Here is a 23131-nt window from a genome sequence, read left to right on the forward strand (position 1 = left end):
CTACAGATACCCCTTATACGGGCCTCTGTATACAGCTCATTTTATAGCATGTCCCATTTATTTTGGGAAAAAAAAAAAATTTCTGGCAATAAGTCTGTAGTCATACATGGTAATTTAAAACCTCTTCTAAATAGCGGCTTTATTGAGATATAATACACATCACGCCTTTAAAGTGTATGATTCAAGGTTTTTCGTGTATTTGCAAGATTGTACAACTATCACCACTGTCTAACTGCAGAACATTTTTATCCCTCTGAAAAGAACATTCATGTGTATTATCAGTCACTCATTCCCTCCTCTCCTCAGTCCCTGGAAAGCACCAATCTCCTGCCTCTATGGATTTGTCTGTTCTAGAGATTTCACATGCAGTTGACCCTCATTATTTGAGGATTCCACATATGTGAACTTACCTATTCACTACAATTTATTTGTAAAACCAATACTCTCAGCGCTCTTGTGGTCACCTGTGGATATGCGCAGAGGGGTGACCAGCACAGTGCCGCTACGTGCACGCGGCTGTGACGTGCCTCATGGAGAAAACACACTGGCTTGATACGCTTCGTTCAAGCATGAGTTTTACCGTTATTGGCCGTGAGTTCAACATTACTGAATCGGACTTCCTAGGTGGCGCAGCGGTAAAGAATCCGCCTGCCAATGCTGGGGACACAGGTTCAAGCCCTGCCCTGGGAAGATCCCACATGCCGTGGAGCAACGAAGCCCGTGCGCCACAACTATTGAGCCTGTGCTCTAGAGCCTGTGCACCACAATGAAGATTTAGCCCCCGCTCTCAGCAACTAGAGAGAGCCCATGTGCAGCAACAAAGACCCAACAGAGCCAATAAATAAATTAATTAATTAAAAAAACAAAAACAAAAAACATTACTGAATCAACAATATATATTTTAAAAAGTATCTTTCAACAGAAACAGACAGAAAACAAGGTTACATACTGATCAGTTAACAAAAATGTTGTGATCAAGGCTTGCAGGAACCTAACCCTATATTTCCCCTAGAAGCAACAGTTCAGTATTTGTTCATTCAGTGTTTGCTGCTTTACAGACCCTAACTAGCACAAATGAGAAGAATCAGCTGTAAAGGCACTCAGACAACATGGGATCTTTTACGTCTGACTTCTTTCACTTAGCATAATGCCTTCATTCAATGTGGTATGTATCTGTACATCTTTCCTTTTATTATGGCTAAATAATACTCCACTATACAGATACGCCACTTCCGTTCATTTGCTCATCAGGTGACAGACATCTGGGCTGTTTCCACTTTTTGGTTATTATGAACAATGCTGCTGTGAACATCTGTGTACACGTTCTTGGGTGGATGTATGCTTTTAATTCTCTTGGTTATTTACCTAGCAGTGGAATCGCCAAGTTACATGGTAACTCAATGTTAATTTCTAGAGGAACCGTCAAACTGTTTTCCATTTTTAATTCCCACTAGCAACGTATGAAGGTTCCAACTTCTCCACATTCTTACCAACACCTACCAGTGTCTGCCTTTTTGATTACAGTCATTCTAGTAGGGGTGCAATGATCCTGCTGAGATTCTGATTTTCATTTCCTTATTAACTACTGATATTGAGTCAAATATGGTAACTTAAAAAAAGTAAAAGAAGAAAGAGAAGGAAGGAAGGACAGACGAAAGGATGGACAGAAAGAAAGAAAGGGGAAAGAGGGAGAGAAAGAGAGAGAGAAAGAAAGAGAAAGATGGAACAAGCAAGTTCTAAATAAATTATTTAAAGAAAATTACTTTTCTGAAAATAAGGCTGGTGTTTAATTGGTCTTACCCTCAAAGGATTCTCATTGAGGTATGGAGGCTCTCCTTCTACCATCTCAATAGCCATAATACCCAGAGACCAGATGTCTACTTTAGGGCCATAAGCTTTCCGCGTAACCACCTCTGGTGCCATCCAGTATGGCGTTCCAACCATAGTACTTCGCTTGCTCTGTTCAGGGGTGATCTGGGCACAGAAACCAAAGTCAGCTATAAAACAAAACAAAACATCTTGAGTTAATGGTGTCCACGGGTTGTTTAAGAGTTTACCATGTATGACTTAACTAATTACATTTCAGCCTCTTATTTTTTAAGAATGTATTAATAAAGTAAACCAGAATGGGCTTACAAATATTTTGATGATGTTATATACTCTCACTTTTTAACTTTTACTTCCCACAAGTAGAGGGTAAATTATCAGGAAGCCTTTTACTCTAAACAATTAATTCTATCCTAAAAATTTTAATAAAGTTGATAAAGGTCTAAAAGAAAAAGTCCACAGCTGGACACCAAAACTGTGTCCACTGTGAATCAGGCAAAGGTCAGGAAGTGGCAACTACTTTTGAAGAAAAGAAACAGAAGCTAGAATTCATAACAAGCATCCTACTCAGCAGAGAGCCTAGAAAAAGAACACAGTTAACTGCACCTGTACCTGCATGGTCCTCAGCAGCATTGCCCTATTCCAACCACCTCATTTTATAACTGAGGAGCAGAATGCCTAGTTCGGTACCCAGCATTAATTCAGTGGGAAAGTCAAGATGAGAATCTAGAATTTTTTCCTTCCTTCTACTGTTAAATCCATCCTACTCCATATGTAAATACTGTTAACGTTCAGGTATGTAAGCTGTAGACTTTTTCTTATGCATTTCCAAATGTACAACTAATATCCATGAACTGCTTGGTTTATTTTACCTAGTTAGGATATTTTGTAAATTGCTTTTTTAAAACCTAATTTATTTTTAGAGATCTTTCCATGTTAGTACATTAATCTACCTCATTATTATAACTACACAACTTTACAGAACATAAAAAAAACCATAATGTATTTAACCATTTCTGTACTACTAGATGTTTAAGATGCTGTTTTTTTCTTTACAAGGTTGCAGAGAGCATTTTTGTACTTATTGCTGTGCATATGTTCAGTAATTCTATAGGACAGAAGTCCAAAAGAGCAATTGTTAGGTCAAGTCATAACATTTACAGCTAAAACAAGTGCTTATAACTGTTCCAAGTATAATACCTCATAAGAATTAACATACCTCATAACTCTATGAGATAGGCACATTTCTTATTATTATGATTTCCATTTTACGAATGGGAAAACTGAAGCATACACATTCTTAGATAACTTACCCAAGATTGTTCACCTAGCAAGTGGCAGAGCCATGGTAAAATATAATCCAAAAAAGTCAAATTTAGTTTATCTGTGTATCTACCAAAAATTTATGAGAATGTCAATTTCTAGCTTTCCCACTAAAATTACAATTCGTAACTATATATCTTGACCATCTGATAGAACTTAGATCCCCTTTCTTGTGGTTGATTAACCTTTGGAGGATCTATCTTTAAAAAGAGATGTTGAAGAAGGAGCCAAACTCTCCAGGCAAACAGAAGAAAAAGTTTTTGGTCTCTTGAGCTAAGAAATGCCTTGAATTTTGCATATGGAGAAACCTCAGTAGAAGTTCTTCTTGAATCCTTCAGAGCGCATGGTTGGAACTAAGATTACAGCCAGCAGAGGAAAGGAATTTTTTTCCCCACGACTCCATGTCTGATACAGAAGATAATTAGGGAAAGAGGTTTACACGTGTTTTTTTTCCGAAGCTTGTCATCTCTGACGTCAGGGTCATACAGCCTGCCCCCACTCAGGCCACCCTCTACCAAATCCAAAGAAAGATGGAACAGCATAATGAGAAAAAACTACCCCAGCAGGTAGCAGATATAAACCCAAGTTTATGTTTGGAAGACAGCACCAACACTGTAACAGGCCCAGGCGCTGTTCCTCAGTGCTTTACATGTCTAATACTTGGCAGAATTCTCTCAGATGGGTACTATTATTTTCCTCATACAAATGAGAAAATGGGCACAAAGAGATTACGTAACTCACCCAAACCCATTCAGCAAGTAGTCGCAGATCCGCTATTTAAACTCAGCCTGTCCAGCTGACAGTCCACAACTTTTTACCACTATTCTCCCCCACTCTATGTACTGTCATAAAAATGTTAATAGGAGAAGACGCTTTTTACTTAAACAAAAGGCAGAAAATTATAAGTAACATATAAATGTTATTTGTTCACTTGTTACTCACTAAGTTTAACAGATCCTTCCATGCCCAAAAGCACATTGTCACTTTTGATGTCTCTGTGGATCACTTGATTAGCATGTAAAAACTCCAATGCCTGTAAACACTGAACAGGAGAAAAATACCTATCAATGAAAAGTCTAAGGGAAGTTCACATGCACCACTTATGACCTCAGCACCGCCTCTAGTATTCAACAGAAGACATTCTAATAATACATTTAACAAAGAAAAACATCCTGTCACATGCAAAGCTATAAAACTAAGATACCTTAATTAGATACCCCTCTTCCCACTCTCTGGTCTTACCTAGAGATAATTATTAAAAAGGTCTTATATCTAGTCCTATTTCTACCACAGATTATTTAATACCATAGAATATCACTTAGTCTTCAATGTTCTCACTTATGATGGGTGGGTCTACATGACTTCTAGGCCTGCTTATGTTTAGATGCCTTAAGGCATGCAGCACTTGGTGAACATGCACAAGGCTTCTTAGAGATCATTTTGACAGTAAAGGATAAATTTGTAATCATTCCCGTTTGAATCTGAGATACTCAGAAGTCTAATCAATGTAAGCCACTGGGTGGTCTGGTTCTCTCCAGATGTTCAATGTGATGTAACATGTTTTCTTCATTTATTCTATGGTAGGTTTTACAAAAAGCTATAGCCACACCCTAGACACCACTGATGAAAGAATAACTTTCCTCTTATGCCATATTTCAGAAAGCACTGAATCAAAAGAGCAGAAAAACTACTCTCACTTCCTTAAAAACAATGAGATTAAATTTTAAAGATCGTCTTGTTATGTTTTTTAATGTAAACTGAGTATAAACTGTAACTTTGAAATAAGTTGTGTTTTTATTTTTTACCCCCATGAAAGTAGAACAACAAAGTCTGGACATCATTAATAATAACTAAAAACCTCATTTAAAATATCTACTGTTCAAAGAAAAAAAACAGATTAACTGTGTATTATTGCATTACATTTACCAAGCATTTAAGGGGATTCCTGAAAAGAATAAATCTCCCAAAAATACTTGTAGAAATAAACAGAAACAAACTCTGTCACAATTAGAGGAACTCCTAAAATAATTTTATATCAATTACGAAAAAAATTATTAGAAAAGCAAATTAAATAGATAACTTCTTTTTAAATTTTTACCGCTTTTAAGTGATCAAACATTCTTTGGTAAGGGACATATTATTAAACCATCATATTTATAACTATTAAAAAGTTCTTATTTTCTTCCCGCCTGAAACAATCAAGAGGGTTACCCCTTAGGTGAAGCATAATTATATGAGAATTAAAATTTTCAAAGAATACTTTTTTAAAAAACACCTAATAAAAGCTGAAAAAGTAAGAACATCACACATACTCTTCTTACATGAACAAAGTTTATAATTTACTTATAATTCACTGTAAAAATGCTGAAAGCCAAATCAAAGGAAACATAATAGTTGTAAGAACTTTTACAATTTTGTCCTTTGTGAAAATGATTCCTAGGACATTCGAAGAAAGTAGTATCACTATTTTAATGACAAAGAGCAAATCATTAACCTAAGTGTCATCTGTAGGAAAAGCTTAGACGGAAGAAAGAAAGGCTCATTTTTGGCTTCGGTATAGGCAATGTGGCAGAATCCTGCTGGGCTAGTAAGTAAACGGTATGTCTTGAAATTCATTAATGGATATCATCTAGTTGGTTGCCTTTAATGAGATCAATAAAGCCACAAGCAGACTTATTAATCAACACTTGGGGTGAAGGTGTGTGCCACTCTGTCCTTGTTTCCACTGCTAAGTGGGGTATTTTTAATGGCAGCCCCTCTCATTCTCAAAAGTATCCTGCTTGGATAATAAATAAAAATTTCCCTTTTTCCACCTTCTGTTAACCACATTACTGTAAATTATCAAAAAGGGAGCAAACTCACCTCTCTGCACACAGCAGCAATCTGTGCTTCATCCATGCAGGTCTCTGTTACAACATCAGTAAGTGATCCCCCAGCAAGGTACTCCATCACCACAAACAACTCGTCTCCCACCAGGTAACTAAAAAAAGAACATACAAAATACATTCACACTTTCACTTTTTCTAAACAAATGGCACTCTATATTGAAGAATTTAAATGTTAGGCATCCGATTACAAAAACTAGAAAGCTGGTAACTTTGATAACTAGGAAGAAAACTGAAAAGCTGCTACAGAAGAGCACACACACACACACTCACACACACACAACTGAGGGTCATTATGATTTTCCTGAATCACTTTAAAATTCTAATTTGAGTGGGTACATAGATTATTTCAAATAAAATAAGCCCTGTATGGTAGGAATGACTCATCCTGTTCCACAGACGAAGAGATGGAGGCTTGGAAAGGCTAAGTAACTCATCCAAAGTCACACAGCGAGTAAGTGACAGAATCTGAAGCCAAGCACAACTGGTCCCAAAGCTTACGGCTTAGCTTAACCACCATGCTTTACTGACTTGAAATACTATTTTAAAAAGCAGAGAAATGTACATGGGAAGTTTATTTCTATGAACATGGTCCCCAGAGCTAGCCCTAAAGTCTAAAAATGTGTTTTCTTTTAACCCATTCAAAACAAATTTAAATATGGAAATTAAAAAATCACCTATAATTCCCTATCTCCTACACAATCATTACTATAATTTTCATTTATTTTTCTGCTATTCTTCTTTCATTCACATACACATTAACTGCTTTTTAAAGAAACAGAGGTAAGGCAATTCCCAGGGGTGGTACACGGGTAGGACTCTGTGCTGTCAGTGCTAAGGGCTCGAGTTCGATGGCTGGTCAGGGAACTAAAATCCCGTAACACCACGCGGTGGTGTGCCTGACCCCCCACCCCCAAAAGTTAAGACACAATTTTCTCTCCTACTTTTTGTTCTGCTATTTAACATTAATTCCTAAACTAACTGAGGTTTGTTGTTTTTTTTTTTAATTCATTTATTTATTGGCTGCATTGGGTCTTCACTGCTGCGTGCAGGCGTCATCTAGTTGCAGTGTGCAGGCTTCTCATTGTGGTGGCTTCTCTTGTTGCAGAGCACAGGCTCTAGGTACACAGGCTTCAGCAGTTGTGGCATGCTGGCTAGTAGTTGTGGCTCATGGGCTCTAGAGCACAGGCTCAGTAGTTGTGGCATGTGGGCTTAGCTGCTCCGTGGCATGTGGGATCTTCCCAGACGAGGGCTCGAACCCGTGTCACCCGCATTGGCAGGCGAATTCTTAACCATAGCACCACCAGGGAAGTCCCTAAGTGACGTTTTGATAAACATGCTATTTGCCCATGAAAGACAAAATTTGAAATAAAAATTGACTTGAAAGTTTAAAAGCTGTGTGGCCAAGTCACCTCTGTCAGTCAAGACGTGAATCACAGCCAACATTTCCTTAATGTTTCTGCTTCTGATCACTTGTAATTAATATGAGCACCAGCAGCAACGTCCTTCACTTAACTGTCTTCTGTCGCTTGCCAGGTGATAGGAATATAGAAAAAGGACCTTCTAAATTGTAATATGCTATTTTTACCTCTCCTCCCCCTTCAAGCTTACTTTTCAGTGTTGACACGCAACCCTAGTCTAACTAAACTGGCTAGCCCCCAAAACCATGAGACTTAAAATTTCTACATTTTTCTCCCAATGTTTAAGAAATATTTATATTTACCTGTCCAAGAAGTTAACTATGTTGGGATTCTTTAATTCTTTCATCACCAGAATCTCATTAATGATCAATTCCTTCTTTGGCTGTTTCTGTAAATTAATCTGCTTAATAGCAACCTGTAATGGAAATGGGGAAAAAACAATCAGAACAAGTTTCCTCATTCTCTTAGAAAATTATAAACACGGATCAGTTAATAATCTAATTTACTATATACATACTATACAATGAGATTATAATTTACTCACGGGCAGTACTTTAACTTGCAACTGCCTATGTATAATTCTTTGTAATACACAGAGCCGAAATATTTTTAGATTTCTCTTGAAATCTAAACCCAACGTCAGCTCAGTGTTAGGAATTAATCTTTTTATCCCAAGCTGGGGGGAAAAAAAATATATATATATATTTATTTATTTGGTTATGCTGGGTCTTAGTTGCAGCAGGAAGGCTCCTTAGTTGTGGCTCACGGGCTCCTTAGTTGCAGCAAGTGGGCTTCTTAGTTGCAGCATGCAGGCTTCTTAGTTGTGGCATGAGAACTCTTAGTTGTGGCATGCGTGTGGAATCTAGTTCCCTGACCAGGGATCAAACCCAGGCCCCCTGCATTGGGAGCTCGGAGACTCATCCATTGTGACACCAGGGAAGTCCCCAGAAAATAATTTTTTAAACATTTATTTATAAAACTAAACATATAATTACTTCTTTCTTCCCCTCTTTATAAGGAAAGTCCTATAAAATTACCTAGAGTAATACTTTCCACATAGTCAACTGCAAAAGAGATTCCCTATTGATTACTCATAGGCAGATCTAGTTTCTTCCTATATTAAAAGCTAATGGTTTGGACTTCCCTGGTGGTGCAGTGGTTGAGAATCCGCCTGCCAATGCAGGGGACATGGGTTCGATCCCTGCTCCAGGAAGATCCCACATGCCATGGAGCAACTAAGCCCGTGCGCCACAACTATTGAGCCTACACTTTAGAGCCCGTGAGCCACAACTATTGAGCCCATGTGCTGCAACTACTGAAGCCCACGCGCCTAGAGCCCATGCTCCACAACAAGAGAAACCATGGCAATGAGGAGCCCACGCACCAAGACGAAAAGTAGCCCCCACACACTGCAACTAAAAAGAAAGCCCACGCACAGCAAAAAAGACCCAACACAGCCAATAAAATAAATTAAAAAAAAGAAAAAAAGCGAATGGTGGGACTTCCCTGGTGGTTCAGTGGTTAGGAATCTGCCTGCCGATGCAGGGGACATGGGTTCAAGCTCTGGTCTGGGAAGATCCCACGTGCTGAGGAGCAACTAAGCCTGTGTGCCACAACTACTGAGCCTGCGCTGTAGAGCCCTCAAGCCACAACTACTGAGCCCACATGCCACAACTACTGAAGTCCACACACCTAGAGCCCGTGCTCTACAGCAAGACAAGCCACCACAATGAGAGGCCCGCGCACGGCACCGAAGAGTGGCCCCCACTCTCCGCAACTAGAGAAAGCCCATGCGCAGCAATGAACACCCAACATAGCCATAAATAAATAAATTAAGTAAAAAAAAAAAAAAAAAAAAAAAGCTAAAGGTAACACCCACAAGTATGAAAAAGTAGCTACCTCTTGTCCCAATGCCACATCAGTAGCAGTGAAAACTGTGCCAGAAGCCCTAGGGAAAAAAGACACAACCAGATTTAAGGTTTCTAAATCATTCTCACAACATCCAAAGACTTTATACTCAGAACAACTAAAAAGGGGTTAAAGAACATTTAAGAGTGAACATCTTTAAAAGAATTAAAAGCAAAAACAAAGGGGGGAAAATAAGAAAAAAAGGCAATCCTTGTGGCCAAAACTTATATTAGAAATTTGTCATAAATTTCAGACCTACAAAAATATAAAAAAAGATAAAGAAAAGAAATAAAAAGGAACATATACTCATGGATCCAAGTCCCTGCTTAAGAAACAAAGAACTACGAATACATCTGAAGGTTCTTATGTGCCTTTTCCAAAGGCATCCTCCCTCCTCCCTGAAGTAATCTGCATTGGGAATTTATTCTGTATTTGATATGCATCATTTCCATGTATTTCTTTGTGCTTTACTAAGGACACAGGTGTGTACCGCTATAGAAAATATTTCACATAACTTTTTAACTTCATATAAATGACTTCATTTCACACATTTTCTCGTAATTTGCTTTTCTAATTCCACACTGGACTGGGGGTGGTCACCACGTGGATGGGTGTTTTCCTAGCTCACTCGTAATTATCACATATATTGTTCAGTACACTATTTACATTATCCATTATTAGGCAGAAGAATATTAACATGATTTTCAATTTTTTGTTATTAAAACGAGTGCTGCAACTGAACTTGGTTTTTAAAAAGAAATTCATAGGGAGGTTTTCAAAAAGACTTAAACTCACTTTCTAAACTCACAGAACACTTTCCAGAGACTGATAACATTAAAAATTCAAGACATTCATTTGCTCCCAAGCAACAGAAAAAAAGATTTCAGTTAGCATAGTTTAAAAATACAAATTATTGGGAATTCACTGGAGGTCCAGTGGTTAGGACTCTGTGCTTCCACTGCAGGGGGCCTGGGTTCGATTACTGGTCAGAGAACCAAGATCCCACAAGCCAAAAATAAATAAATAAATAAAAAATAATTAAAAAACAACAACAAATTATTGAACAAAATCAGAAGATCGGTAGAATTAAAGATTCATACTCAACGATGTGATTAAAATGTAGGTTTTTAAAACTGTAATCTTGTAGTAAACTTTCTTACTGTCTTTTAAACATCTGGTGGGCAATTTTCCCACCCATCTAATCTCTCAGCATCAATGTGAAATAACACTTAAGAAACAATGTGCAATCACTGCTAAGTAGTATAGTATTTTAATAGCACCTAGAAATAAATGCATTACTTATTTACGTAAATCCAAGGATACTACTCACAGAATACCATAAGTGCTCAATGTCAGCTGGCAAAAGAGATATCCTGCTGGACACCTAGGAAGCAATGAATCTTCTGGTAATACAGTCACAAATACTTACCCTTGCCCGATTTTTTCATATCTTGTATATTTTTTCTTAGGGTCACCTATGCTTACAATAGTTCCTATTTTAAACAAAAACAACAGAAAGTTGGAAACTCAGTTAAACATTTTAAAATTGTAAGCTAATTCTGATTAACATTATTCCTTTCAATAAACTCCACTGATTTCAAACATAAAACACTAAAGAGACAAGTAATAAAAATAAAGTATCAGAGCAAGAAAATACATTATTTCCACTAGGTTAATTAGACATCCTAACTAATGTCTATCTGATTATCCTACCACTTTCTCTAAAATGACTACCTTTTAGAATGACCAACTGTACCAGCTTTCCAGAGACTAAGGGGATTCTCAGGATGTGGCATGTTCAGTCTTAAAACTGGTCAACTCCTAGGGAAAGGAAAGGTTGGTCATGCTACTTTTCCTATTCTACCGAAATGTATTAAACAGTAAGTTATAAAACTACTTACTATGAGAAAAAATAAATACATATATATAAAATATCCAAACGAGAAACCCTAAATGGCTTTTCTGACTCTTCTCATATACCTTCTATCTTCCAATATATTTAGGAAACCACTTATTACTATAAAGATTACTCTAATGTGAACTAATCATACATCTGTTTCAGGAAAGTTCACAATGCCACAACTAAGAAACAGGTCTTAAAATTAGGATGTTGTACATAAAACCCTAACTTATATTCTCATTACCAGTAACTCAAAACATGAGAAAACCACACTAAATTTTCACTTAAACTTTCACAAGGTAAAAGGAGAGAGGGGCATATCAAAGAAATTCACAGAAATAATCCACTTTTACACAGGTACCCAAGCTCCAGCCTGTCACCAATATATAACATTTCCCTTGGTCCCTCTAGGTCGGTGTCCTTTATAACTACAGTTGCTACAGACTTGTGATGAAACATTATTGCTACCCTCTCTCTGGCACTGTGTGTATTATTTCCAGTGCTCGATCCAGGCGAATGACATCTGATGGATGAAAACGGAGAAGAGAGAAAAAATACATTTTATGCTTACACATATTGTTTAGCTATTTCGGGACACTGTGTATTCTACAGGTGTGCATAAATATATACAAACTTCCTTTGACAAGTTTCCAACGAGGACGCTTGGATTTGGCCTTTTGAGAAGTACCGCCCCCCGAAGTACTGACTATTGCAAAGTGCTGCTTACTCGTCAGCACGTAACAGTGAGCAAGCAGAGAGCATTATTTCGGCTTTACTACATTAATTGAAGCTGTTGTCCCCAGAAGAAAACAATTTATTTTTCATGTCTTAAGCCAAAATATAAGATATAAATTAAGATCCATCTGGGCCAAATGTTTCAGCGGCTGTTAAAATTTAAGGATAATGCAAAAAGTAGGTAACATACTTAATTTCTCCATAATCTCTTCATCGGTCATTTTGGCCTTCTTTTTCTGTTTGTCTGAAGTCTTGGCACCACCATCAACATTAGCATCACCAGCTGGTGCAGGAATAGGATCAATTACAGACCGTGTATAAATCTGCAGAGAAACAGTTAATTACTGAGATTTGAGAAAAAATATTTTTAGGTATTCTTACTGGGACACTACTCAGTTCTTTGATTTCTGACAAAAACTAAGTTGTCTTCAGTGTTCTAAAGAATGAGAATAATACCTTCCGACTTGTCTTATAAAAGACTGGTAACTAAGAGGTAACGTGAAACATTTTTCTCTGCCACATCATGAATATATTTTAAAAGTCTGTCTAGCAAAACAGCAGATCTGTGAATGAAATGTAAGTGTAACCAGACTGAAAATAATATGCCAGAAATGAAGCAAAAAGAAGTACAAGTTTAAAAATCATATTTTCTGTACAAGAGAAATATAAAGAGCAAAATAATGGAAACCCTGGTGTTGACATAACTATGATCAATTTCCATAAAAACTTTCACACACGTGTAACCTCTACTACTTCACTTCAATCAACCAGTTCTGAGTGGTAAAGAAAGTCGAGCCCTCCACGGTTAGAGGAGGATCGAGTAGCAGTCCTGGGAGCCTCGCCCGCCTGTTGTGCCCACACTTCACCAAGCTCCACTTACTTCATCTGTATCAGCACGAGAGGGACGGGACTCTGTTTGTCTCTATCTAGGGTTGTTATTGTTAAAATTCTCCCTTATCTGCTAGAAATTTCACTCTCAGCAGCCTGCTGAATGATACCAAGGCTTTAAGAGAAATGTTAAATGGGAGATAAAACACATACTTTGGACAAGAGGTAAGATCCAAGTTTTAGGTATTTAGGTACTTTTCTGCACTGAGATAAATAGAGAAAGGCAGAGAAATAGATGAGTTCTCTGGAAGAGATGGTGTAATATAAAAAGAAAACACAACAAGATAAGTATTTTAACTTTTAAAGAACCTATTCGATTTTAATGTTCAAAAAACTAGTTTTCTGAAGAGTGGTATTTAGGTATAGACCTCCCAGTCCAATTTCCCATATTAAAACATTTTAAGCCTGAGGACTTTTTAAAAATGAATCACTGGACGTCAAAAACAGACTGCTCTTTTCTAAAACACACATGCACAGACACAGACAACCCAACGCACGAATGGGAGACTCACGGATTTTGTGTGATCCGGCCGCGGGGCGATAACAGGAGGCGGAGTCTCGTCATCATCGTCCTCTTCCTCCGTCACCGCTGCTGACGTTTCCGATCCCTTGGTACTCAGCTGCATTTATCACAGGACCAAAGCAAGGAAGACCAGTCAAATACAACAATACATTAAAATACAACGAGCTGGCTTCCCAGGTGGCGCAGGGGTTAAGAATCCGCCTGCCAATGCAGGGGACACGGGTTCGATCCCTGCCCCAGGAAGATCCCACGTGCCGCGGAGCAACTGAGCCCGTGCACCACAGCTACTGAGCCTGCGCTTTAGAGCCCATGAGCCACAACTACTGAGCCCATGTGCTGCACCTACTGAAGCCCATGCGTCTAGAGCCGGTGCTCCGCAACAAGAGAAGCCACGGCAATGAGAAGCCCACGCACCACAAAGAAGAGTAGCCCCCACTTACGGCAACTAAAAAGAAAGCCCGCCCACAGCTAAAAAAGACCCAACACAGCCAATAAAATTAATAAATAAATTTATAAAAATAAATAAATAAAATACAACGAGCGCTGGTTTTTACATACTTAAAAAAATATTTAATAGCTCATTTCAAAGCAATAAAACCTCACTGGTTCTAATCTAATCATTTAAAAACTAAAGGTAATTCTATACATTATAGAAAAGTTTGTGATACAAATGTATACAGTAAATACCAAGTATTCTTAAGAGAGAATTTATACCCTTTATAGAGAATTTTATACCCTTTAAACAAGCCCAAAAAGTAAACAGTCATTTCATTTGTTAAGACCAAAACCAAAAATCCTCTGGACTTTGTATAAGTCAGAGTTTTCCAGTTATTTAAAACCGCCAGATTCACCAGAAAAAGTGGTGGCTAACAAAACAAAAGAGGAAGGCATTATCCTTTCTATAGAGCTTAATACATGCCAAGTGTGTGCTAGGCAGGTACTTCACATGTTATTACATACAGTCTTCAAATAACTGCAGGAGATTGTTTCCTCCTTATTGAGGAATTGAAAATAAAATAGCTACTGTTTGCAGGAGGTAGTTGTGCTTACACGATAACTTACATAAAGTTTCAGACAACTCTGAAGATTTCTATTGTTCAGTGTATTTCCATAGTTTATATTCAGTAGGATGGTGCCAGAGGAAAATGTGGGTAAGTTCTTTGTTTTCATGTTTATATATGGAAACATTATCAGAAGTAGCTAAACTGCTCTAAAGATCATAAGTTTTAGTTACTTTAAGCAACATCTGATGAAATTCTATTTTCTTAATATGGCTTCCTCAAATAATCAAGTGGCTACCTAAAAACATCTATCAACATCAAGAAGTTATTTCTGGAGGCTGAAATTTATTTTAGAAAGTAAAATAAAAATTGAGACTTGTTTTGGGTAACTCAGAGTGAGAGCTATAAGAAATAACATATTAACTTACTGCTGGTGTTCCAGAAGGGAAACCATCTTTCTCTGAATACAAAACAGAAAATAATGCTAAGTTAACAACTCAAAAAATAAAACAACTTTTATACAATAAAAGGAAGAAAAGATAAAGCAGAGCAAGTAAAAAGTTCTTATGCAAATTTCACTTTAAGCTGAAGTAAGTCTTGAAAAAAACAATATCAGTATTCAAACAAGAATTTACACAAGATTATAAACCTCAAGTTTAACAGAACTTTGTAAATTTGCTAAAAATCATTGAATTGTATACTTCAAGTGGGTGAATTATACCTTAATAAAATATTTTATTTGACACTATACCTGTATTTAAAATCAAAGAGAAGTCTATTCATAATGGTATTTTTCTCCAGCAAAATGCCTATCAAGGAACTTAAAGAAACCAACAGTAACTGTGCAAAGGAAAATTACTGACATAAATTTTGATCAATATGAAAGCAAATCCCTGAAGGCAAAACACAGTTCATGAAGACTGAATATATATTCATTCTGGAGTTTAGAAGAGCAAGTTTTATTTTACCTTTTAAAATGCCCAGATACACACACACATGCAAATATACCATTTTCTGTTCAAACGTTGGTTAAAAAAAAAAAGATTATTCATTTATACAGACTTACTAGTTGACACAAAAGTTGGGGACAAATCTGACCTTTTGCTGTGGATGTGCTAGACCATGTAAAAAGGGTCAAGATTTACCAAGCGGTCTCTATTTCTCCCTTCAACACAGCCCTTATTTCTGCGAGGATGCAATCAAATAAGTACAATTAATTAAAACTAAATGTATGATTTTAGCTCAATCATATTGTTTTTTAAAACTACATGTATGACTTGAGAGGACAGAGAAACATATTAAACGATAACCTGTGATGTAATCAGCAAAATCTACACTAAGGGAAACAGGAAAAATGACTGTTTCTTTAACAAATAAATTGGAAGAAAAAGGGAGCATGAAGAACCAGTGTGAGGGAGGGGAAGCCTAAATAACAAGAAATTCAAGAGAGACACTAATTAGCTATAAGTAATGTATGCATTTTATTCTAATCCTTATTTGAACAAATAAACTTCAAAAAAATCTACTATTTTCCAATTCTTACCTGATGATATTCCAATTCTGAGGGATAAATTCTTTCATTTCTAACGCTTATTTTTTTGTGTATATATATCTATGATGAGTTTCAAATTTTGAAAAAACATTTTCTACTTCAAAGTCTGTGCATTTATATATAGCAAAACAACCTGTCCCACTGACAATAAATATATTCCTAGTATGAACACACCTATAAATCATCCTCTTTCCTTTCTATTGCTGAACTCATTCAAAAGCAGTAAAGAGAAAAAACAAACAAAAGGCCCAAACACACACTTTTGGCAAAACTAAGAGATCCAGACTCCAAATTATGCGGAAGAGCTGCCGCAGTTTACAAAAGGCAGATGTGTGCAGGGGAAAAAGTAGAGACAACCACCATAGCTTAGCTTTTTATTTTTCCAGAAACAATCTTTTTATCTAGAAGGCTCCACAGCTCTACAATCCCATTTAAATCAGCCTTTCACCATGGTCTGATGTCTTACCAGGAGGGGTAAAGCTCAGGTACTTCTGCTTCACTGTGTTGGAGTCATAGAACTTTAAGACATCCAGCACAGCCTGAGGATTCTTCTTTTGCTCTAGTTTGGTGATGTTGGAGGTCTGTAACAATCGAGCCCACTGCTCAGGCATGCCCTAACAAAAAGATATTCAGAAATTAGTTGTCTTGAGTTGCTCTAATAAGATTAACTTCCAGAGGAGTGACAAAATATATAAAACAAGTCAATCTACACAATTGTAGGTTTCACTAAATTCTAAAAGGTCTAGTTTTTAAAACCTATTTTGCAAGTTGTAATCAATAGGCTCAGCTCCCTAGGAAAAGAATACATTCAACCACAAACACATTTGTAAAAGAAAATCACTAAGAATGCACAGTTAATATGCGGATAGAGAAGTTAACTTCAAACTTAATACTGAAAGGAAAGGTTTGAGTAATGCTTTATAAATGAGTCCCAACTTGGTAAACTTACAGTGAATTCTCCAGTAACAGCATCAAAGCCAACATGGATGGTGTGCTCAAAGTCAGATGGAGGAGAGATTTCGGGCCTTTCCTTCTCTTTCTTCTTACTTCCTAGAGGGCATTTAAAAAAAGAGCCTCTTTAAACAAGATTAATAAAGGTACTCATGATCCTGTTTACAGTTTTCCCAAAACAGATTAGGAACAAAATTATCCTAAAAAAGAAATTTTCCCTAAAAACACTGGCTGATAGGAAACTGATAAATCAAGAACAGAAACCTATTCCGTCATCAAATGCGGGGGCGGGGGTGGGGTGGAGAGTATCAACCTGTGTCCTGACGGAAGAGGCACACAGACTGACCCAGCACCAAGCCTGAATAAAAGCGCTCAGGGCAGAATAGAGAGCCCCTCAGATTATTAGTTCTCTCATAAATAAAGAGCGACACCTCAGATACGGAACAATTTGGAAAACAAAGTCTATCAAGTCCTATTTCCAGTGAGCTACATGCATCTGGAAAGAGCAACTTATATTGCTATGACTATGGATAACATACACCATATGAACAGGCAGTTTACAAGGACCACATCGCCTTTCGTGTGCAACTCTAACTCTTCCTTTTTATTGACACTAATAACTGTTAAGATTTTAGGATTCCCAGTTCTTCCGTGGTCCCACCAATTATTTTTACATTTCTGCCACACACGTATCAATAGTATTCTCTATAAATTCAAACACATCAGTTCTTCTTTTCCCCCCACCTAGCCACCCTGCTCTTAGATTCTTTTTTTGCTCTAACCTGCAGAGGCTTCTGGCACAGTTATTAGTCCTAGGTCATTCCTTCACTTTTATGCTGGGCTAGGATCTATTTTCTGTATCCTATGTTCTCCTCTTCTTGGTATACACCTTTGTTTTAATTGATAGTTCTTGACTAACGATATATGTATTTAGGTTGAATATACCACCCCCTCCGAATTTCTTCTAATTTCCAGTGTTGCTATTTAGAAGGCCAATGCCACTTTCTCATTTGAACCACTGCTGAAAATCAATTGACCATATATATGCATAGGTCTATTCCTGGATGTTCAACTCTGTTGCAATAATCTTTTTATCTTATCCCAGTAGTATCAGACCACCTGGATTACTGTAGTTTTATAATAGGCACTGAAACTACATAGTATTAGCCTTGTAACCTTTTCTTTTTTAAAAAATTGTTTGCTCTATTCTAGGTCTTCTGCATTTCCATGTGAATTTTAGAATAATTTTGATAATTTCTAAAAAAAGAAAAAAAAAAGCCTGCTGGGATTTTGATTGAGACTGAACTGAATCTATAGATCATTTTAGGAAGAACTGATTTTTTAACAATATGGTGTCTTCTAATCCATGAAAACAGTGACTTTCTCCATTTATTTAGGTCTTCTTTCATTTCTCTCAGCAATGTTTTATAGTTAGTGTACAGATCTGTTACTGCTTTTGTCTGATTTCTGCACAGTATTTCAAAAGGTCTGATGCTACTGGCAAATGGTACAGCTTTTTAAATTTCAATTTTCAATTGTTTATGGCACAGAGAAACTGATTCTCAAATACTGACCTTACATCCTTAAACCTTACTATTAACCCTTATTTTCTGTTCCTGTAGCATTTTTGTAGCTATCACAGGATTTCCTATAAAATTTCAATTATGTTGCTGGTGAATAAAGATGGGTTTACTTCTTCCTTCCCACTCTGGATTACTTTTATTTATTTTTCTTGCTTTATTGCACTGCCTAGCACCTCTAGTACACTGCTGAATAAAAGTGGTGAAAGGAAAATCTTTGTATTTTTCCTCATCTTTGTAGGAAAAGCCATTTTTTCACCATCAAGTTTGATCCCAGGGTAGATTTTTCAAAGATATTAAAGGCATTTCCTTCTATTTCAAATTTGCTGAATGCTTTGATCAGAAATGAATATTGCGGGCTTCCCTGGTGGCGCGGGGGTTAAGAATCCACCTGCCAATGCAGGGGACACTGGTTCCAGCCCTGGTCCGGAAAGATCCCACATGCCGCAGAGCAACTAAGCCCGTGCGCCACAACTACTGAGCCTGTGTGCTGTAACTACTACAGCCCAAGCGCCTAGACCCCATGCTCCGCCACAAGAGAAGCCACCACAATGCCTGCGCATCATGACAAAGAGTAGCCCTCGCTCGCCTCAACTAGAGAAAGCCCAGGTGCAGCAACAAAGACCCAAGGCAGCCCCCCCAAAAATTAATTTTTTAAAAAAGAAATGAATATTGGATTTTGTCAAATGCTTTTTCTACATCTATTGAGATGAGCATGCAGCTCACCTTTTAAATTTTGTTAACATAGTACACTACACTGACTGATTTCCAAACGTTCCACCAACCTGTATTACTGAAACGAAATCCACTTTGTCATGATGAATTACTCTTTTTATATACTGTTGGGTTGTAATTACTAAAATCTTGCTAAGATTTTGCATCTATGTTCATGAAGGATACTGGTGTGTAGCTTTCTATTCTTGTAATGTTTTTGGCTGGGGTATGAGTAATGCTGGACTCAAAACGATTTGAGAAGTATTCCCTCCTACTCAATTTTCTAGAAGTTTGTGTAGAATTGATAATATTTCTACCTCAAACGTTTGGTAAAATTCACCAATAGAGCCATCTGAGTCTTTGTGGGAAGGTCATTAACTATAAACTAAATTTTCCGAAGAAATATAGGGTTTTCAGGTTACCTATTTTTTCTTGAGTGAGCTTTGAAAACTCGTGTCTTTCAAGAAATTTTTGTATTTTAATGTGTTGAATTTGTTCATAATATTACCTTATCTTTTTAATATCTGTAAAATGTATAGAGATGCCAGCTTTGTCATTCTCAATATTGATAACTTGTATCTTTTCCACCTTCCTACTACGAATTAACTTTTGATTTCATAGATTTTTCTGGGTTGTTTTTTTTTCACTGATTTCCGCTTTGACTTTTATTACCTCTTTTCATCTACTTACTTTGCATCTTAACTACTCTTCCCTTCTAGTTTATTAAAATGGCTTAGCTGAAAACAGTGATTTGAAATCTTTCTTTTCTTTTCTAACATGGATGTTTAATACTATAAATTTCCTCTAAGTATTGCTTTAGCAGTATCATACAGATATTGATGTCCTGAATTTTCATTTTCACTCAGTTTAATATATCTCCTAAATATCCTTTTAATTTCATTTATTTGGAAGTGCTTTTATTTACTTTTCAAATATTTCCAGAGATCTTTCTGTTACTAATTTCTAACTTAATTACACTGTGGTCACAGAATGTACTTTATGATCTGAATCTTCCCACATTTATTGAGACTTTAAAAACTGGCCACAGAATACGGTATCTTGGTAAATGTTCCACATTCACTTAAAAAGAATGGAATAATCTATAAAGGTCAATTGGTCAAGTTGGCTGATTGTTTTAGCAATTTTCTGTCTACTTATTCTACCAATTACTGTGACCAGGGTATTGGAGTCTGCAACTATAACTATTTGTCTATTTCTTTTCCAAATTCTGTTTTTGCTTCATGTATTTTGAAGCTCTGCTATTAAGTGCATAAATGTTTAGTTCTATTATACTATCTTGATGAACAGACCTTATTATTATTATAAAATAACTTCTTTCTGGGGCTTCCCTGGTGGCACAGTGGTTAAGAATCCGCCTGTCAATGCAGGGGACACGGGTTCAAGCCCTGGTCCGGGAAGATCCCACATGCCTTGGAGCAACTAAGCCCGTGAGAAGCCAGCACAATGAGAGGCCTGCGCACTGCAACAAGAAACAGTCCCCGAATGCCACAACCAGAGTAAGCTGGCATGCAGCAATGAAGGCCCAAAGCAGCCAAAAAATAAAATAAATTTCAAAAACACCTCGGGCTTCCTAGGTTGCACAGTGGTTAGGAATCCACCTGCCAATGCAGGGGACACGGGTTCGATCCCTGCTGCAGGAAGATCCCACATACTGCGGAGCAACTAAGCCCGTGTGCCACAACTAAAAAGAAAAAAAGAAAAAAAAAAACACCTTATTCCTTATCCCTAACTATTTAGAGAAATATATATTTCTTCCTGTAAAATCTACTCTGTCTGATATTAACATAGCCAGTCCAGTTTCTTTTTCACTGTTAGCATACTTTAAGAAATTATTTTAACCTATTTTGCGGCTTTATGTTTTTAAAAGTGGATTTCTTATAGGCTGCATATATATTTAATTCTGCTTTAACAATCTGTTAATTTCTTCCTTTTAAGTGGAGTGTCTAGGTCAGTTACATTTAATGTGACTGCTGTAGCTGGGTTTAAACCCACCATCCTTTTGTTTTTGAATGGTCTCTACCTATTCTTTGTTTCCACTTCCTTTTTTTTCTTCTTTTGGATTAACTACATTATAATTACCTTTTATCTCCTTTGTTTTTTCAAGCTATAATTTTCTGTATACCATAAAGTTCACCTGTTTAAATTATATAATTTAATGGGTTTCAGTACATTTACAGAATTGTGCAACCATCACCACAACACAACTCTGGAACATTTTCACCATCCCCAAAAGAAACGCTGTACCTACTACCAGTCACTTCCGACTGCTCCCTAGGCCTCTGCCCCAGCTCTAATCCACCACTAATGTACTTCTTATCTCCACAGATGTGCCTATTCTGGCTTTCATATAAATGGGATCATACAACATGCGGTCTTTTGTAAATGACTCTTTTCACTTAGTTTAGTTTTTGAAGTTCATTCATGTGAGGGAATGTATCGATGCTTCATTTCTTAGAAACTCAATTATCATTTAAAGAAATTTAGATAAGAAAAACACAACACTCCCAATGATTTTCATTTCTTTATGCAGATTCACATTTCCATCTGACATCACCTTCCTTCTGCCTGAAGGATTTGGTTTAATATTTCTTATAGTGTAGGTGTGCTGGTGATAACCTCTTTCCGCTTTTATACATTTAAAACTTTTATTTCTCCTTCCTTTTTGGAAGATATTTTCACAGGATACAGAATTCGAAGTTGACAAGTTTTTTTTTTCTTTCAGTGTTTTACAGATGTGCTCCTTATCTTCTGGCTGCATTGTTGCTTACATAAAGTCTGTTGTCCTTTTTTTCCTCTATGTGTCTTCTCTTTCTGACAGCTTTTCAAATTTTTTTTCATTTATAAAAATATGCCTTTTTGTTTTGTTTTTTTTTGAAGAAAAGCAGACTTTTTTAGAGCAGTTTTAGGTTCACAGAAAATTGAGCCAAAGGTCTGGATGTTTTTAAGATTTTTCTCTATCACTGGTTTTAAACAATGACTACATGCTTTTGTGTAGTTTTCATCATGTTTCCTGTGCTCAGAATTCACTGAACTTCTTGAATTTGTGAGTTTATAGTTTCCATTAAATTTAGGGGGAGAAAAAAATCACCCATTGTTTAGTTTTTTTTTAAGGGTTTTTTTAAAAAATAATTTTTACTGGAGTATAGTTGATTTACAAAGTTGTGTTAGTTTGGGTGTACAGCAAAGTCAATCAGTTACACATATACATATACCCGCCCCTTTTTAGATTCTTTTCCCATATAGGCCATTACAGAGTACTGAGTAGAGTTCTCTGTGCTGTACAGTAGGTCCTTATTTTAAGTATTGTTTTTTTAAATGTCTCTCCCCTTCCCCTCCTTTGGAGACTTCAGTTATACTTACATTAGTCTGCCTGAAGTTGTCCCACAGCTGTTCACTTTTGTTTCAGTCTTTTTTCTCTAAGTTTTATTTTGGATGGTTTCTATTGCCATGGTCTTCAAATTCACTCATTTTTTCCTCTGCAACGTCTAGTCTGCGGTGAGCTTTGTCCAGTGCATCTTCCAGCTCTGGAATTTTGATTTGTTCTCTTTTCTCTCCTCCTTTGCTTTTTCTAAATATGCTAAATCTCTCCTTTGTGTTCTTCAACATATAGGATACAGTTAATTAAATATTTTAATGTTTACTAATTCTATGCCTACTAATTGTATCCTCTGTGCCATTTTGGGATTGACTCCAATTGATTGGATTTTACTCATTTACTCATATCTATTTACAAATATTGATTGGATACCAGACACCGACATTTTTTCCTTGTTAGGTGTAGATATTTTTGCATTCCTATAAATATTTGTGAATTTTGTTCTGGGACACAAGCGATTCTTAGCTGTCTACTCACATAGGAGAGAAATAGTTGATCCTTTTAGGTATTATTTTTAAAGTTTTGT

The 23131-nt window shown here is 36.7% G+C and overlaps 1 protein-coding gene across 3 annotated transcripts in view; it reads right to left on the bottom strand.

The window, feature by feature from the left end:
• The window catches only part of PAK2 (p21 (RAC1) activated kinase 2), an 83544-nt gene that overhangs the window by 10989 nt on the left and 49424 nt on the right, over positions 1 to 23131 (bottom strand). For all 3 annotated transcript variants that reach the window (XR_009054307.1, XM_057738845.1, XM_057738846.1), the window contains exons 3-13: positions 16913 to 17013; positions 16430 to 16577; positions 14840 to 14871; positions 13400 to 13507; positions 12190 to 12322; positions 10794 to 10857; positions 9356 to 9404; positions 7759 to 7871; positions 6013 to 6130; positions 4093 to 4192; positions 1801 to 1997 (exon numbers count right to left, since the gene is read on the bottom strand). Coding sequence is in view for 2 of the 3 variants with exons in the window: in XM_057738845.1 (XP_057594828.1) it covers positions 1801 to 1997; positions 4093 to 4192; positions 6013 to 6130; positions 7759 to 7871; positions 9356 to 9404; positions 10794 to 10857; positions 12190 to 12322; positions 13400 to 13507; positions 14840 to 14871; positions 16430 to 16577; positions 16913 to 17013 (1163 nt within the window). In the remaining variant the exon portion in view is untranslated. The remainder of the gene's footprint in view (positions 1 to 1800; positions 1998 to 4092; positions 4193 to 6012; positions 6131 to 7758; positions 7872 to 9355; positions 9405 to 10793; positions 10858 to 12189; positions 12323 to 13399; positions 13508 to 14839; positions 14872 to 16429; positions 16578 to 16912; positions 17014 to 23131) is intronic.

The sequence above is a fragment of the Hippopotamus amphibius genome, chromosome 6 (assembly GCF_030028045.1).
Source record: "Hippopotamus amphibius kiboko isolate mHipAmp2 chromosome 6, mHipAmp2.hap2, whole genome shotgun sequence".
NCBI lineage: Eukaryota > Metazoa > Chordata > Mammalia > Artiodactyla > Hippopotamidae > Hippopotamus > Hippopotamus amphibius.